General features: G+C 35.8%; 1 protein-coding gene across 4 annotated transcripts in view; it reads left to right on the plus strand.

The window, feature by feature from the left end:
- Nucleotides 1-15,552, plus strand: part of SATB1 (SATB homeobox 1) — a 90,408-nt gene extending 74,856 nt beyond the window's left edge. For 3 of the 4 annotated variants that reach the window (XM_012664242.1, XM_012664233.1, XM_012664249.1), the window contains 2 exons: nt 12,102-12,305; nt 14,616-15,552. In XM_012664242.1, coding sequence (XP_012519696.1) covers nt 12,102-12,305; nt 14,616-15,131 — 720 coding nt within the window. In that variant the 3' untranslated portion in view covers nt 15,132-15,552. Of the gene's footprint in view, nt 1-12,101; nt 12,306-12,890; nt 12,987-14,615 lie in introns of all 4 variants that reach the window. The other variant, XM_012664256.1, reaches the window with a different exon arrangement.
- The last annotated feature ends 1,901 nt before the right edge of the window (nt 15,553-17,453 follow it).

The following is a 17,453-nucleotide window of genomic DNA, read 5'->3' on the forward strand; positions in this document are numbered from 1 at the left end:
TCTAGGTACCGCTATGGTAGTGATTAACTGTTTTCCTCTAATTCATTTCTAAGAGGCATGATCCTTTACTGCCAAAAAGACATGATAAGGAAATTTGTTTCACAAACTCATAAATGTTAAGGTTTTCTAATCTAGGAACTTTTTTAAGATAGTTATGGAACAATGTTTGAAACATGAGTGTATATGTATATATGTGTGTATATATATTTGGTATATATGTATATGCACACACACACATATACACATATATGTGGGAGAGCAGGGAGGCATCTTACATAGGGGTTCTTAACCTGTGGCCTACCTTCTCTAAGTGGATCATGAACTTGGATGGGAAATAAAATGTCTTTATTTTTTCTAACCTCTTGCTGAGCGTTGGCATTTTATTCAATTATCAATACAGGCAACAAATCACAGTAGTATTAGCAACACCTATGAATTTGTCACTAATAAAAATCACAAATATTTTCATATCTCTTTAAGTTGTTTCAGATATCTTAAAATATCATTTATGTTCATCACTATAAAATTATAGTAGTTATTAGATCTGTTGCTAGATCTTGTTATTTAGTGTGTTAATAAAGAAGCACATATATTACTATATCACAAATTTTTGATAGCCAATTTCAGTGTAATTGGTTTTCTTTGTAATCTTACGTATTTTATTTCAGGAACATAAAAACAGTGTTCTGAAAGGCCTCATTCATGGGCTTCACCAGACTGCCAAAAGGGTCCATGGCACAAAAGAGATGAGCTCAGTGATTAGATAAATTGTGCAGAGGTGGGAAAATATATTTTTTAAAACACATTAACTGAGAAATTCTTGACTTTACCTGGGAAACATTTATTTTTATTTGTTTATTGATGTTTCGAATGCTTATTTTTCAAGTGACCTTTGCTCCAAAGCACCCAAGCAGAGGTTGCAATAATTGCAGTAACATTTAAAACAACAAAAACCAAAACTTTGTGAACAACATTTTCTCCAGCATTCGGATGCCCACATATAGTGCTGGCCTTTGGGAGAGAATGCCTTTGCCTCTAGATTAGAAAGGTTTTGCCAATCAAACTACACCTTTAGTATTTTGGGAGAAATTGATCTCCATTATATCTGTTCCCACATCTCCTCATAGCCAGCACATAGATGGCAGTCAGGAATTATTTGTGGAAGGATGGAATGATTCAGAAGCAAATATTCTCTGCTCACAATTTTGCCCTCACAAAATCCAGCATATTCCTGAGGGAGTCAGTGTGGGGTGGTGGGAGAAGGAACGGGAGTGTACTCAGAGGGCTAGAGTAGGGTCGTGCTTCAGTCCAGCCATTCTGCCTGGAGCCTTGGCTGAGGTTGCTTTCCCCAGATGTAAAATGGGGTCAGAGGATTAACTGAGATAGCCTCTGCAGAGCCCCAGCCTCCTTTGTCTCCTTTTATTGGTAAAATTATGACCCAGCCATTGCCCTGGGACCCATATGATGTTTCTAGAAATATTTGTGCTTGCTTTTTTTAATGCCTACTTGTGAATCACAAGATTTGGGTCTCTCAAATTAAACCAATTTCTGATTAGCAGGTTGGCATAATGAATAAAATGCTGTGGTTTGGGCCACAAAATGAGTGTTACTTTATCAGCAAAATCATAAGCAAGTTGGGAGCTCATAATGACCCTGTTCGCTTGATTGTTCATCTTAGAATATGATTCCCATAACTTTTACAATCCCAAACTGCCTTCCCCTGGTTTTAAAAATTCTTTGTTATCTCTCCTAGAACATCATAGAAGGAAGATTTAAATTTTTAATTCCCAGCCCCTAAATATGCATAATAGGGAATATAGCTCATTTTAGGAGATATCTGCAGTGTTGAAAAGTTTTATATAAATCAATTAAAAATGCAGTGGCAGAAATATTTGCTTAAGACAACCTCATAGTAAATTACTTTTGTAAGCAAATAAACCACCCTATCAGGTAAATCATCACCTTAAAATTATTCATTTTGTAAGTTCTTATTTTTATTTGGCTTTTTTTTTGCACATGGCATATACAGATATTCAGCAACATTTTTTTTTCTTAGTGATCTTCGTTATGTTTAGTAGGAAAATAAATATCGTAAATTTTTAACTGACTTTAGGAAATAATATAGTAAGAAATTTACCTCGTAACATTGTAATATAAGAACACATATTCATTTGGGTTGAGGGGTTTGGGAAAAGTGAAGTTTCCTATCATAAGCTGCTTTTTTAAAGGACCAAATGTATTTGTCTTTGACAGAAGCCTTTCATGATGGTTCCCTGCCTTCTTAAACCTAGTATGCTAAGCTCAGTTTGAACTTTATTTCTTTGAAATACAGCAACATCATTATGATTATAAATTGTTGGACTTTGCTACTATCCATGAGCCCTCAGGAATTACAGAGGTGTGCACAGTTTCTTACCACTAACTAAATGGCCCAGATTGGGCCATTTTTATATCTTTCTCTGTCTTCTCAATTTACTACCACTTTAGTTTGTTGTGCTAAATCTTTGCCACATTTTTACACTTACTCATTAAAGTGTGAGACTCAGGGTGTTTCCAGGCCCTTTGGGTAAAGGAAAGTGAAGAGTTTACCACTCAGAGGGCTATTAGTGTTCACATTTGTTTGTGATAAATGTAACTCAGATAGCAGAGTTGGAGGTAAACTGGAATAAAGAAACCCATCAGCATTAGATCATGGAAGCGATGCTGTGGGAACCAGAGCAGCAGGAGTGGAAAAGAGGGAATAAATTCAAGAGATGCCGGAGTGGGTAGAATTGACAGGAATTCATGATTGTTTGGATATGGAAGAAACAGACCAGAAAAATTAGATTTTTAGCTAAAGCTGATTGCTGCATGTTTTTTTTTATTACAAAAGCAGTACATAGAGCCACTATAGAAAAATTAGAAAAGATAAGCAAAAGGAAGAATATAACAATATCCATAATCCCAATTACCTAGAGATAGCCAGTTCTAATATCCTGATTTGTGCTCTTTATAGGCACATGTATCTATATGTATGTGTACATATGTGTGTGTATGCCTGTCTTACATTCATTGGTATTTTATACATACCATTTAATGCCCTATTGAGGTGCATTTGGGTTATATTTAAATTTTGCTATTACAAATGTGAATTTAAACATTATTGTAGTTAAATATTTGTACATATCTTTGGTTATAATTTCCTTAACCTATCCAAGGTTACAAGGCTGATAAATGGTAGAATATGTATTTAAATTAAAACCCAGGTTTCTTAACAGATCTTAGAAGTACAGTCTGTAGAGGAGATCAGGTTATAGTAGCTAAGTTGTATTACCTAGAAAGTATGTTAAGGAGTTAGCAAAAGAATGATAGGTAGTCAGTTCTACCTGTTGTTCCCAGCACTCTGCTAATTCATCCTGTTTTTTATCCATTATTCTTCCTACTTCTTTAAATATTCCCCATTCTTCAAAGCCAAGCCAATATCACTTTTCATCAGTGATGACTTCATTGACTACCCCACCCCTTCTCTTCTTCCTCTCCACTTGGATCCAACTCAGTGTCTGCCCATCAGTGACCTTTATCACATGCTGCCTTGCACTGATAGTTATCTTTGAATGCCAGGTCTTTTAGAAAATACTAAGAGCCATTTAAAGCAAGTGCTTCCAGTTAAGTTCATCCGACCTTTCTGTGGTTATCTTGGACCAGGCATTGGGCTGAATGTTTTGTATGTCATGTGTACCAGCCATTATCCTCTGAGATTAACACCATTATTATCTACATTTTGTAGAAGAGGAATCTGAGGCCCAGGAAGGTAATTTGCTCAAGCTCACTTAGATAAATGCCTCTACAGGATGTAATCCTTTATTGGTATACAAAAGTGCTTGAGCACGACACACAGGACTAGTATTTGGATGGGCAGAAAAACTGGAGAAAGGGCTTCCCCATTAGAGAGAATCTTATGAGGAGTGGAGGATAGAATGTGGGGCAGTGTTAGGCGATAGCTAATAAACAGTCCAGCGAATTAGGATATGAGTATGATTGGGAGGAACCTTGAATGCAGCCCTCGGGAATGTGAACTTTTTCCCTGTATCAGGAAGTCATTGAAGGTTATATTGAGTGGTAGGGTGACTGTGGGCAGTTTGAAAGCAGAAGACCAATGCAGTAATTTTCATTCTGAGATCCCATGTCCAAGGGCATCACAAAGATCGTTAAGGATATTTAAGAAAGCTTAATGAAATCTATATGTTCGCCTATCAGGGTGCGCCATAGGCTAAGTTAAACCAGATTGATTTGCTTGTTATAGGAATCACATCAACTCTGTATGATAACAGTGGTTCTCTATTCTTCATCAAAGCTCTAATCATCATTGATATACTTTTCCCCCTTAGTTAAGAGAAGAAAAGGAATGATTACTTAAAAGTTTTTTGTTCAGAAATCAAAACAGTTGTCCATTGGAAGTAATTAAAGAGAATGTTTATTGTCTGAGAGAGTCATTCAAGAAAGAAGTGCCCCAGCTCTGACCAGTAGTGGGGAGACAAGAAGGGAGTAGACCATTCTTTATGATAGAAGCAGAGACTAACATTGATGAAAAGGGAGTATTGAGTTTTCTGTTTTAAAATGACTCCAGCTGTGAAGAATGAGGAGAAAATGAAAATTTAAGATTTGAAGAAAGAGAGTTTAGGTGTTAAATAGGAGCCAGATCATATCACTGAAATTTATGCAATGCCAAAAATTTATTTTAAGCTAAGGGGTTAAAAAAAAAGGTAGGAAATTCTTTTTCAGAGTCCTTATTCAAGTATCAGACATATAAGCCAGATTTTTGTTTTCCACTTTGAAGAAACTATCCTGAAAGCAAGTGTAAAGTATTTGTAAAAATTAAACTTTTAAATGAAGTATTTTCCAAATCTAATATTTTAAAAATAAATTCAGGCCTTGTTTAGAAATTCTCTATTTCAATCAAATTAAGAGATAGTCTTCTTGTGCACTAGTTTAATAGGTTTTCTAGAATTTCATACTTTATCTTCCTTTCTTTTTTTTTCCCCTTCTCAAATTCTCCCTCTGAAAATGTTCTTTAAAATGTGAGATCTCCTTGCCTGACAGCCTTTTTCAATAAGAACCATTATCTCCTCTGGCCAGGTTGTCATCTGATAATCTTGTTATTGACCAAACAATTTGTAGCAATAAATCACATATAAAACCACCATATTTATGTGTGCCCTAAAGTCAGTGACTTTGAGAAAGTAGAAAAGAGGTAAACATAAAAAATCTTAGAAAACAAATGATTTTCACTATTTTATCTGATTAGATTTTAAATGAAATTGAAAAAATAAAGATTATACTAGTGATTCTAAGTATTCCTTCTAAATTCACAGTATTTTAACAGAAACTTTTCTCCAGATTGTATAAACATTATTTCTTTATGCTAATAACAAACCTCTAGAAACTCTGCTAGAGATGTTTAACATTTAATGACTAAGTGGCAGAAATTTACTCAATTGAGAAATATCTTGATACCCATTTTATGTCCTATTATTACCCTAAAATGGAAACCCATAAATTTTTGGCTAAGATGGAGGGTCTGGAGAGAATTTAAAAACAGTAGCAGTTTTGGAGTTTAAAAATACAACCATTTAAAAGATAATTATGATTATTTTTCTTTGCAGCAAATACAAGTATCAGAAACCACACCTTGAGAATAAATATATTGGGAGATACATACACAAACACAAATGCCTTTAAAAATATATTTCTTTTTAAAACCTATCTTCGAATGAAGTGTATGTAATGTGCTACTCTTAGAATGGAAAATGCACTTACTGATATATCTCTATTTGAATTTATTTTCCATGTTTTCTTTAATAAGACCAATGTTAGCAGGAAAAGTTACTCATAGTGCCTGCTGAGATTCACTTCACTTTACACAAAGTAGATGTTATTAAGCTGGGGGAAAGATTAATGCATTTCGTGCTAATTCCATAGAGGAGAACATGTATCTTTATTAATGTTAATGGTGGGGGCCTCTCATTATGTTATAGAACAATCTGCTTTAGCAAAGGTTTTTCTTCTCAAGAACTTCATAACATTTAAAGGTTAATATGTTAGGTAAAGAACAATATCTTAAGACAAGCGTTTTTATTACAGGACATGATGGGATGGTTTTTATTAAATTATATGATGATTTGAATGGGGAAGAAGAAAAAGTGCATCACTTCTTGCCCTCAACTTTAATGCCTTTAATCAAATAATGACCTTCTGGAAAATAGTTAATTTTAAGCATTTGGAAAGATCAATACCACTTTGCCACCAAGAAATGGCCTAGATGATGAAATTTGATGTATTTAAAGTATCATTTCACCCTTTTAACCTAGTAAATAATTTAAAATGCTTTCAGTATTGCTTTGCCACTGTTTTGTTTCTCACTATTCAGAGTGTTATGATTGTTCATGAAAAAACGGTTGGAAGTTGGTATGTGAGGCATTCAGGCCTCACACCTAGAAGTGGTGTTGTATCTCCATTAGGTCTTGAATGTCTCTGCATCAGGACTCCCTAAAAAGTAATATGTTTTAAATACATTTGAGGCAGAGTGTGTATAAAGCATAAAAGGTATGAAAATGGAACCTTTCTCTCATGTTAAATGGGTGAGTTTTTTTTTTCACACAGAAAAAGGGGTGGTTTAAAACATCATTAGTCACTTTGCGTCTTTTGTATTATCTTTAAACCTTTACGCTAAAGGTGAGGGATTCAGTAGCTCTGACAATTAGAACCCATTTTCCCCCAGCTTATAGAACACTGATAGGAAATTACCCTTGAGTGCCGACAGCTTTGTAAATAAAAAAAAAAATGCCCTCTATTAGCATGGTTGTGGGCAGATTAAAAACTGTCTTCATTAGCATAAGTAATACTTACGGATTCTTTTAAAAGTAGAAAATTATTTGCTGAATGATAAATTGCTAGCTTTATAGTTAGTTGTTGTTGAAAATGTACTCATTCAAAATGCCTGGTGCAGTTTAGTCTGCAATACTGAATTTTTTGTTAGAAGTACTATTTAATGGATTATGTACTTAATCCTTCTTCCTATTACTTGCTAGAATGTAATTCATGCTTTCCACTAAAATGTTTGTATCAAATACTTTCCTATTTAGATTGATTTCTTTTAATATCATATATTATTATACTATATGCCCCAGAGATTGGAACAAAATACTCCTGCAAATAACACATAAGAGATGAGGGTGAGGGGGAATAAATACAGTCTATAAAATGTTTTGCTTTTTAGAACTCAAATTACCATTCTATTTTTTTAAAATGTATTTTTCCTTCTTAGTTGCAGCAAGAATTATTTGTCATTTTCTTTCTCTCTTTATAGCTCTTAGTTTTAAAATGTATATGTACATAATGATAATATATACATATATGTACATTGCATTAAATGGCTTTTTTTCTCAGAGAATACTGAAGTCTATTTTCTCTTGGAAAACTAGTTCCATTACGTACCCCCAGCTTTATCACAGACCTGGCTTGTAAGGGTTCTCTTTTTATGTGTGGGAGACTTTATAGGTGCGATAAATTCATTCGCGAAAGGAGGTTCCTTTCCTGACTCAATTAAAATCATTGTGTACCCCTTATCTGTTAAAATGTTAGAAGCGAATTGACTTGAATTAACTGTTCTAAAAAGAGTGGAGTGGAAATCAGAGATTGAGTTTGGTTGGAAATTAGCAGCTGAGAGATGAAGGTGCCAGGATTTTTATTTAAATGTGGTACAACAAGATTCTGTCAGTGAAGCACATCATTAGAATATTGAGTTTAGAACTGCTAATTTTTCCTTTAAAATGAGCATACAGTCATGTGTTTCATGGACCATAATAAATTGCCATTGTGTTGTCATTGAGTTTTGTTTTGCTTTTTTTGCAGTACTGGTTTGGCAGTTGTTCTGCATTTTCTCTTTTCCTTTTTTTTCCCCCCTCCAATCTTACATGTCTTTAATAGATCCCTAACCAAAACCAGTCAAAAGCATGTTATTTATTTCATGCATCTTAGGTTTAGCATCTTTTGCACCATTTTCTTGCTTACGGTAGCAAGACATTTGCAGATGGTTCTTGGTTACTATAAAGTACATAACAGTATTTCCTTTGTGGCAGATGGATTTAAGACTTTTAGTTCTCGATAAATGTAGGTTTACAATACATAACTTTACAGGATTTGTGTTGTATATAACAGGTTTGAACATATTATCTCAGAATTCATCTGCATGGCATTTTCAGCTTATTGAGGGTCCATGCCAGTTTTTTTAAGTAATAGGAGAGCACTGTGATTGATAGCAACAGCTCAAGGCGTGATTTTGAATAGAAACAAAGGGTTTAGAACAGAAGGTGTCAAATTAAACTTTGTCAGTTTGAAAAGTAGTAACATCCTGAAAGTTTTACTAATTTATTTACATGTGGCTACTGTTTATATTTTGCCCTTTTTATATGCAGCGTAATGTTGCTTGGCAAATTTACTACATTTAAAGTTTAGGTTGTTCCTTGTACCATTTTAGTTTTCTGAGGATGGATCAGTCTCATTATTTTAAGGCTGTTCGTCCCCTCTTCTACTGTTCAAAACAGTTGTGACGTAATTTAATTTGAGAGTAGTTCCCTATTCCTGCCTATGGTCCTATAATATATCAAGTCCCAGGGACCTCTCTTAAAAACATAATTATGTTCACATTTTGCAACAAAGCACTGCATTTCATTCCTCATCTCTTTTCTCCCAAGTAAATCTATATAGTTATCATTTAAAAGCCAGTACAGCACTTTGGGGAATCATTATTTTTATTTCTCAGATATTGAAAATATTCTGCCTTATTCATTGTCTTCCCAAGTTTATTTGCTCAAGCAGTATCACTTCTGGAAAACTGACCTAGAAAGAGGTCCTGGGGAATTAGAAAGCATTTGGCTTCTTTAGTCACTTTTTGCAAAACATAGATCAGATTACTGTCATCGTTAATAGAGTCACAATCAATAGGATTTGAGGTAGTCAAAATATTCCAAAGTATTTAAATAGTATTAGAATAAATTAATCTTATTTTTGCCAGTGTAAATTGGGAATGAGCCAATTTATCTCTACACTGACAAAGAACTAACATGTCGAAATGTCTGTTATCCATTATTTCTTAAGAGATAAGCACATCAAGAAAAGCAGCACCCCCCCTGCTTTGTTTTTTTGGAATACCCTTGTAGAGCTAACAGTTCCCAGCTGCACTGTTAAATATTTTTCTAAGAAGCATCTGATTTCAGTCTCTTAAAATCATCGTGTCTCTTGAAAGGCTAGCGGAGACATGCTTCAACTTATAATTCATCAAATTATTTTTAGATAAGGAATTAGAAGTATTATTTAAGGGCAGAGGTTAATAGCAAACTACTGGAAATGTTATGTTAGTCATGGGCAATTAATAAAAATAAAGATCCATCTCGTAAGTACAGAGACACAGAAGTGACAATATGAGCAAAATATTTGTTGAATGAGTCAGGGCTCTTTCTGAAATATTTGTTAAACCAGCATGAGTGTGATTGTTTAGGAATTAGCTATCATTATTAGCCATTTTAAAAGAACTAATGATTTTCTTTTCCAAAGAACATCTGTGATCCACATGTTTTTTCACATATATCCAAGTGCTAACTGATCTCTGCATTACTTTAAAAAGTTTTTAAAGGATGTGAAAAATCACTGGAGTTTTTCAGCGCTCTCCAAGAAGCTTTTCTTACATGAATCATTCTTAATTTAACTTTTAGCAATTTTTAGCTACAAGCATTTATTTCTAAAAAAAAAAAAAAAAAATTCTTAAATGCTCAGTGTTTAGCACTTATTGCAGTAGTAGAATACTCATTAAGTTTAAAATGTTTCTGCTCTGTTCTTTATGAACCTCCTGGCTTCTCTTGAAAGGTAAATAAAATTGTATGATTTGCCATGTTGAAGAATAGGTGTCCTGTCAATTGTCATAGCTGAGGGAGGCAGACAAGGGGGAGAGGGAAAGTAACCTTACCCACAGTTAATATTCAAGCCTATAGAAAGATACATATTTAAAACCTACGAGGCAACAAAATTTAGAGGTAAAATGTAAAGAAATAGCTTAGATATAGGAAAATGTATAATATTTTCATGGCTTAATCCAGATAGCAAATATTTACCAGTAAGAGATAAATAAATATTTCCAGGGCACCATATGCAAGTGGGTCTCAAATACATCAAATATTCGATACTGTTTTATAGTTAATATTATAGTCACATAAATACAGCTGAAATATGCTGTATTATAGTATTTTGGAAATAAGCATAGAATTGCCATGGTTAGAAGCATGTTCACTGACACAGTAGTCACCAGGATGATTATGTTTTATTTAGCAAATATTTTTTCAGGTAAGTCTTTAATTCATTGCCTCCTCTCTTAACTTTGAATTATATATTCAGTGGCATTGAATGAGTGTATGATTACATGACCATCCCATATATATATATATGTTAAATTAAAAGACCTATTGAATAGAGGATCAAAACTCTCAGAAAAATTAGTAGATCTCATGAAATTTACAGCAGTCACTGTTGTCTGGTTAGTAGGTAGGTCTTGGGAAGCTAATGTATCAGTTCTTTATCTTTTCTTTTAAAATATCTCAGCTAGGCCATTTTGGGGAGAAACAGGCCTTGCTTCTTTTCACTGTGTATGGCAATCAGAAGAAGAACTTTCTAATGATTCAGTTTGAGAAAGGAAAGAAAGTCATTCCATCCTCCAGTTTTACCCCCACTAACATGATAAAACCCTCCTTGGCTAGATCTAAAAATCAAATAATAAAGAAACTGTACTCTTTTCATTCCTATCCAACTTATTTGCTTGAAATTTCAAAGAAACCCCTTTGTCTTAGTTCAGGACCCCTAATAGCAGAGCCTAGGATGGGGAATCGGGTGCTCCCTGGAAGGAGTGGAGGAGGGTGGGGAAAAGGAAGGGGTCCAGTAAGAATGCACCTTCAGGTGAAGTCTAGCCCTAGATTGATGAGGAAGGGAGCAAGAAGAATGGCAATAACCTTCTCTAGAGAGTAAATTGAAGGGTAGAGTCAGTTGCCCACTTTGAGAAGAGGGGGCAGGGACTTTGTACCCCTGGGTTAGCCAATCACTGGCCACCTGGGGTGAGGGGGTCAGTGAGGAGGTGGCGTAGCCTTTTAAGCATCTCCAAGACATTTCTCCAGAGCAGAGAAGAGCTGAGATGTGGCTGCCTTGGCTGGGGGAGTCTGAGTGGGACACCCTCACTCTTCCTCCCCACTCCATTGTTTAGTGTCCATCATGGCAGCCAGGATGAAGGTTTGAGATGATGGCTAGGAAATGTACTCTGATGGACCACTACTCAGCTCTTGATAGATAATACCAGGATCAAAAACTGGGCCTGGGGAGGACATTTCTTTACCTCTTAATCCAGGAAACCTGTGAAAATTCTTGCCGGACAAATCATATGCTCACACTGTAGTAGGCAGAAAAATAGAACTCCAAGGTCTTTTTTTTTTTTTTGGAGAGTTCTCTCCGAGAGAATTCTTCTAATGCCCATTCTAATTATTATGCCTTATACTGGACAGCGTTCTTGCTGACACAATTGCACATATCCTTTCTCTTTCATACACATACACACAAATATTCACACATAGTGTTCTTCCTGATAGAAAAATTATAAGCTTAGGAAATCCTTTTAGAAAAACTGTGATTCTAAAATCTATCCTACTCCTTCTTAAGTACCTTCAGTATCCTCACATGGCCACTCATCAGACAAGAAAGTTAGGTAAGACTAGAATCACACTCAGCTTTGTTTTTCTTCTATTTCATATATTGTAAAGTCCATGATAAATGCTCTCTGGCTCTTGGAGTCTGAAAAATATGGCCCTCCTTTAAGATACAAGTCAGAACATTTATTAAAAACGGAGCCTGCCTCCTCAACAGCCACAGCTATCCTCTCTTAACAGGTTAAAAAAATTATTTAAAGCAGATTGGAGTGTTTTGAGTTTATGAAAAAGTTAATTCATGGGATCTTTCCTTTTTAGCTCCTAATGGAAAAATGCCAGCCCCCCTAATAGCCAGGAACTGACTATTATGCACTTGTCTCTAAGGGATGGTTGTGCGAGCTGTTACGCTGGAAAGAAGATCCTTCTCCAGAAAACAGGACCCTGTGGGAGAACCTCTCCATGATCCGAAGGTTCCTCAGTCTTCCTCAGCCAGAACGCGATGCCATTTATGAACAGGAGAGCAACGCGGTGCATCACCATGGCGACAGGCCGCCCCACATTATCCATGTTCCAGCAGAGCAGATTCAGGTCCGTTTACCTTGGCCAATTCAATATAGAAATAAGTAAATAAAGCTTTAAACTTAGCAGGGAAATTAGCGTTTCTCTTCTTCCTGCCAATCTAAACGTAGGCTTTTTAGCAAGAGATAACAATACACTGCCATCTTGCTCAGGGGGATAAGAGGAAAATGAACATACCTTTTCCAGCATATGCTTTGTGTTCCTCTCCTCTCATGTCCCTGCTCCCAGAGTGACAGGAACCCCCTTTTTACACTTCTTGCTTGGCAAATGTGTCTTTGTTAGTATTGAGTTTTATGTGCGAGAGCTTAACATTTTTGTGTGTTTTTTAAAATTCAGAATTTAAAATACCACCTATTTTTTAATTAATACCATACTGCCCCCTGAGGAAAAGAATTACTGCTGTTACAGTAGAGGAAGTTTGTAGAATCAGAATTTTACACCTTGGTTTCTGTCCAAAAAGTGGAGGGGAGGGATGCCTAACTGGAATCTTGCTTTATGCTCCTCAGTGGCCCTTCCTTCACCTTGTAGCTGTCTCCCCATACCCTCACGGAACGCAGGTTAGGGGTGAGTCATATCTGTTTGTCTTTCCTTTAGAGCCCCTCTCCCACCACCCTTGGGAAAGGAGAGTCTAGAGGCGTTTTCTTACCAGGCCTGCTGACCCCTGCACCATGGCTCGGTGCTGCTCCTCAGGTGAGCGGGCACAAGTTACCTATGCCAGCAAGAAAGGGAGACACAGAGGGGGTGGCGTAAAGACCAGCTCTCTGGGTCAGGATTTTCAGACTTGGAAAGGACATGCTAACCATGGCTCTGGCCAAAGACCACTGACGATCAGATTCAGCCTTGAGTTGGTTTGTCATGGCACAGGACTTGTCTCTGTTCATCTACTGAAAAAACTCCCCTATGAATTTAGATTGGAAAATTCTGGGATCAGGTAGTTATTGGTGTTCTCATGGCCTCGATTGCTTAGGAAGTGTGTTGTGATTGAACTAGAGCCGTATAACTTATTTCTGTTAAATCTAAGGGGATGTTTTTAGCTTTCTCTTTGAAAGTAAAATGCCATTGCCTTCCAGAATCCTAAAATTCTCTCTTTGTTGAATCACCTGCATTATTTCTTGATATTAACATGCAAAAAAATATATATGCAGCTAAAAACAATAATAGAGTTATTCATCCACCAGGACAAAAACATCATCGGTGTGTGTTAAAGATAAAACAGATTGACAAAGAGCCTCCCTTTAGGATATCAAGCACTGAAATCATCGTGAAAGCCTGATGAAAAACTCACTGTTTAGCAAAAACAAGAAAGAGAAAGATATATGTTAAGTAATAAAAAATCGTACTTGTTTGAAAATGTAAATTATTTTTAATAAAATTGCTTCTTAAAGGGATAAAAGGAAATGCTTAGGCACAGTATAAACGTTCTAGTATTTTGCCACTTACTCAGGTTGATTTGCTCGGCTGGTAAGAATTATGGATATCAAGTATACAGTATGTGCATGTGTCACACGTTTGTTATGTATAATTGTGTATGGAAATTACAGCACATATACAGATACTAATTATGAAAAAATGTCTGTATACACTAAATTTAAATCCTAATCACATCTGAGTTTACTGTAGACAAAACAATTCGCTAGCCGTCATATAGTGGATTGAACCTTTATTTTTGGGTAAGAAAAAATCTTGCAGTGTCAGCCTAGTGCGGTTTGGTAAAAAATTATGTGTGTATTAAATTGGAAGTATCTGATAGAAAATTCACAAATGTAAATATCTCAAAAATCCTCTGGACTATAAGAGATAAAACTGAGTAAGAGCAGGCACTTATCTTCTATTCTTGTTCCATGTTTTAGCCATCCGATGAAAGGGAGCAGAACACAGATTTCTTTCCCCACTGCTCTGTGGCTCACCTTTCTAAAATGTCTTTGAAATCTTTGCTTCTCAATCTTCCTTTTACATCTTTGTTAATTATTTACATCATAATTTGCTTTGCTCTCTTCGCCTTTGATGCGTGTCCTTTTGGTGAAGTTTATGGCTTACGTTTTCAGAGCGCTGAGTTCTCTCTTCCTCCGCCGCTCGCTGATAAGTAAGCACAGTAGCCCCCCAAAGCTATATTAATTCATCGCTCCCTAGTTCATATCATTTTGATTTTTTTCTAACTGCAGTGGGCCTTTTTAGCTGGCCTGCCTTTTCCTTCTGCATCTCTGTCCCTATCCCAGAAGCTATATGTGGGATTCGTAACCACATGTGTTCTAATTCTAGACGGCTTTGTGCGGCACTCCGAGAAAGCGGAGCTCTGATTGTCTGCTTGTTTCTTTGCAGCAGCAGCAGCAGCAACAGCAGCAGCAGCAGCAGCAGCAGCAGCAGGCGCCGCCACCTCCACAGCCACAGCAGCAGCCACAGGCTGGCCCCCGGCTCCCCCCACGGCAACCCACCGTGGCCTCGTCCGCAGAGTCCGACGAGGAGAACCGGCAGAAGACCCGGCCACGAACAAAAATTTCCGTGGAAGCCCTGGGAATCCTTCAGAGTTTCATACAAGATGTAGGCCTGTACCCGGACGAAGAGGCCATCCAGACTCTGTCCGCCCAACTTGACCTGCCCAAGTACACCATCATCAAGTTCTTTCAGAACCAGCGGTATTATCTCAAGCACCATGGCAAACTGAAGGACAATTCCGGTTTGGAGGTGGATGTGGCGGAGTACAAAGAAGAGGAGTTGCTTAAGGATTTAGAAGAGAGTGTCCAAGATAAAAATGCTAACACCCTTTTTTCGGTGAAACTGGAAGAGGAGCTGTCAGTGGAAGGAAATACAGACATTAATGCTGATTTGAAAGACTGAGATAAAAGTATTATTTTCATTCAACAGTGCCACTGGTATTTACTAACAAAATGAAAAGTCCACCTTGTATTCTCTCAGAAAACCTTTGTTGTTCATTGTTTGGCCAATGAATCTTCAGAAACTTGCACAAACAGAAAAGTTGGGAAAGGATAATACAGACTGCACTAAATGTTTTACTCTGTTTTACAAACTGCTTGGCAGCCCCAGGTGAAGCATCGAGGATTGTTTGGTATTAAAATTTGTGTTCACGGGACGCACCAAGGTGTGTACCCTGTAAGCATGACACCGGTGATTTTTTTTTTTTAATTATTATTATTCTGGAGCCTCAAACAAGCATTATAATTTCTGTGATTATGATTTCCTCTCCTTTAATTATTTCTGTAGCACTCCACACTGATCTTTGGAAACTCGCCCCTTATTTTAAAAAAAAAAAAAGAAAAAAAGAGTTTGTTACTCTATTGTATGTTACAAAAGAACTATAGACTGTGGAATGCAGTTTAAAGATGACATATGCCAACAAATGCCTTGTATTATATGGCACTGCCGTAATTCAAATTTGTTTTTATTTTGGAAATAAAAGTTCACTGTAATTTTTTTTCATTCTCATTGTTACATGATTTTTTTTTTTTAAAAAAAAAAGGAAAAGAAAATGTGAAACACAATTTAGTCCTCATTATTTATTTGTAGATCCTGCAGCATCATGTTGTAATTAATTTTTTGGAAGTTTCCGTTAAATGTAATATTGCTTCTCTTGTTACCATACTGATTCTTTTCTATTTATAAATGTATTTTGATGGGCAGTAAAACAAAGTGTCTTAAAAGTTTTAAATAGAGAAAATGTGCTTTACACAGTTGCCTATAAAAAGTGCTCTATGTTATCCAAGCAATTCATACTATAAGCTTCACTCTTATTGTTGTATGCAATTTTTACTATCATGCAAATAAGCTTAGGTAAATAAAACTAATAGATCACCTTAGAAAATTATGCAATTAATGTGAAAATAATTGATGTTTGCAATGTGTCTTCCTTTGGTTTACAATCAATTTTAAAGCTACATCTGTATAAAATTTCTGTATAAAGGTGTATTTCTTTTTTATGAGTTTATGGCTATGAAAACACCAGCTATTTTGTTACAGCTGGCTGTTTTTATAAGTGTATCACAATTTTCTTTATGCAGAAATGTTCTGATTAGGAGTGGTTATTGACTGTAACTACACAATTAAAATTGTTTGTATGGTATGACATAGTAGGGTTTGTCTGCTTATGTGAAATAACTTTAAAGAAGAGTCAAAGGATGGCCCTCTCGTTTAGGTGCATGTTAATACTTAACCTGATGATATTTTACTGATTTTAAAAAGAGCAACTGAAAAGTCACTTAACACTGTAAATTTAATTCACAAACACATGCTCATTTTTAAATAGGTATGAAATTTCACAATGAAGATAATAACCTGTTTTTGGTTAACATTTTGCTTAATAAACAGAGATAGGATGGTCAAAAGACTCTCCAACAACGTAAATCCAGTCTCTAGCAGTTATGTGCTTAGAATGGATTCATCTGCATTTATTTCAGAATACTTCAATTTTGGCAACACTTTTCCTTAAGCTAATGTACAAATATTTTTAAAGGCCATTAATAGTAACAGAAAATAAGTAGGGAGAAAAATGGACCTTCTGTATAAAAACCCCCTAGTAAGCATCGTTTATTTTAACAAGTTATAGATGGAATAAGTTAATAACTCTGAGCTCATTTGGTTGTGTATGGCATAACTCTAAAAACTACATGAAGAAAACACACCTGGAATTTAAACACAGTTTTCAAAATTCTTACAACATGAAACTTAATAAATGCCTGGATATAAAATGAAGTGTGCTAATGATCACAAAAAGGATTAAGGCCAACGTTGCAGTTTTGGATGATTTTATTTTATTCACTTTATCTTTTTCTTCCTCTTTGTAAGTTTTCCTGGATGTTAATAGGGGTGGGTACCTGGGTTCCTTAAGATGTGGTTCTGTAATTGTTCTTTTTCTTTCTGCCTACCATCTCCTCAGGCCTCGTGAGCTCATTGGTAGGCAACGGGGCAGCTTTAGTATTGAGCTTTTGCTTAAGAAATTGAAATGGGATCATTGAAAACTCCCAATAAAGCTTTAAAGTTGCATTTACTTTTGAAGCATAGCTGAGCTGCTCTGAAGGCAGCTGGTTTGTTGCAAACTTAAAATTGCATTGAAAAAGTTCCCAATTCTTTCTGTTAAACTGGAAAACAATTTTTAAATATTCTTGCTTGCTAGAGTTCAAAAAAGTAATCATTTCAGCCAAAGGA

Source organism: Propithecus coquereli, unplaced genomic scaffold, assembly GCF_000956105.1.
Source record: "Propithecus coquereli isolate 6110/MARCELLA unplaced genomic scaffold, Pcoq_1.0 Scaffold12, whole genome shotgun sequence".
Taxonomy (NCBI): Eukaryota; Metazoa; Chordata; class Mammalia; order Primates; family Indriidae; genus Propithecus; species Propithecus coquereli.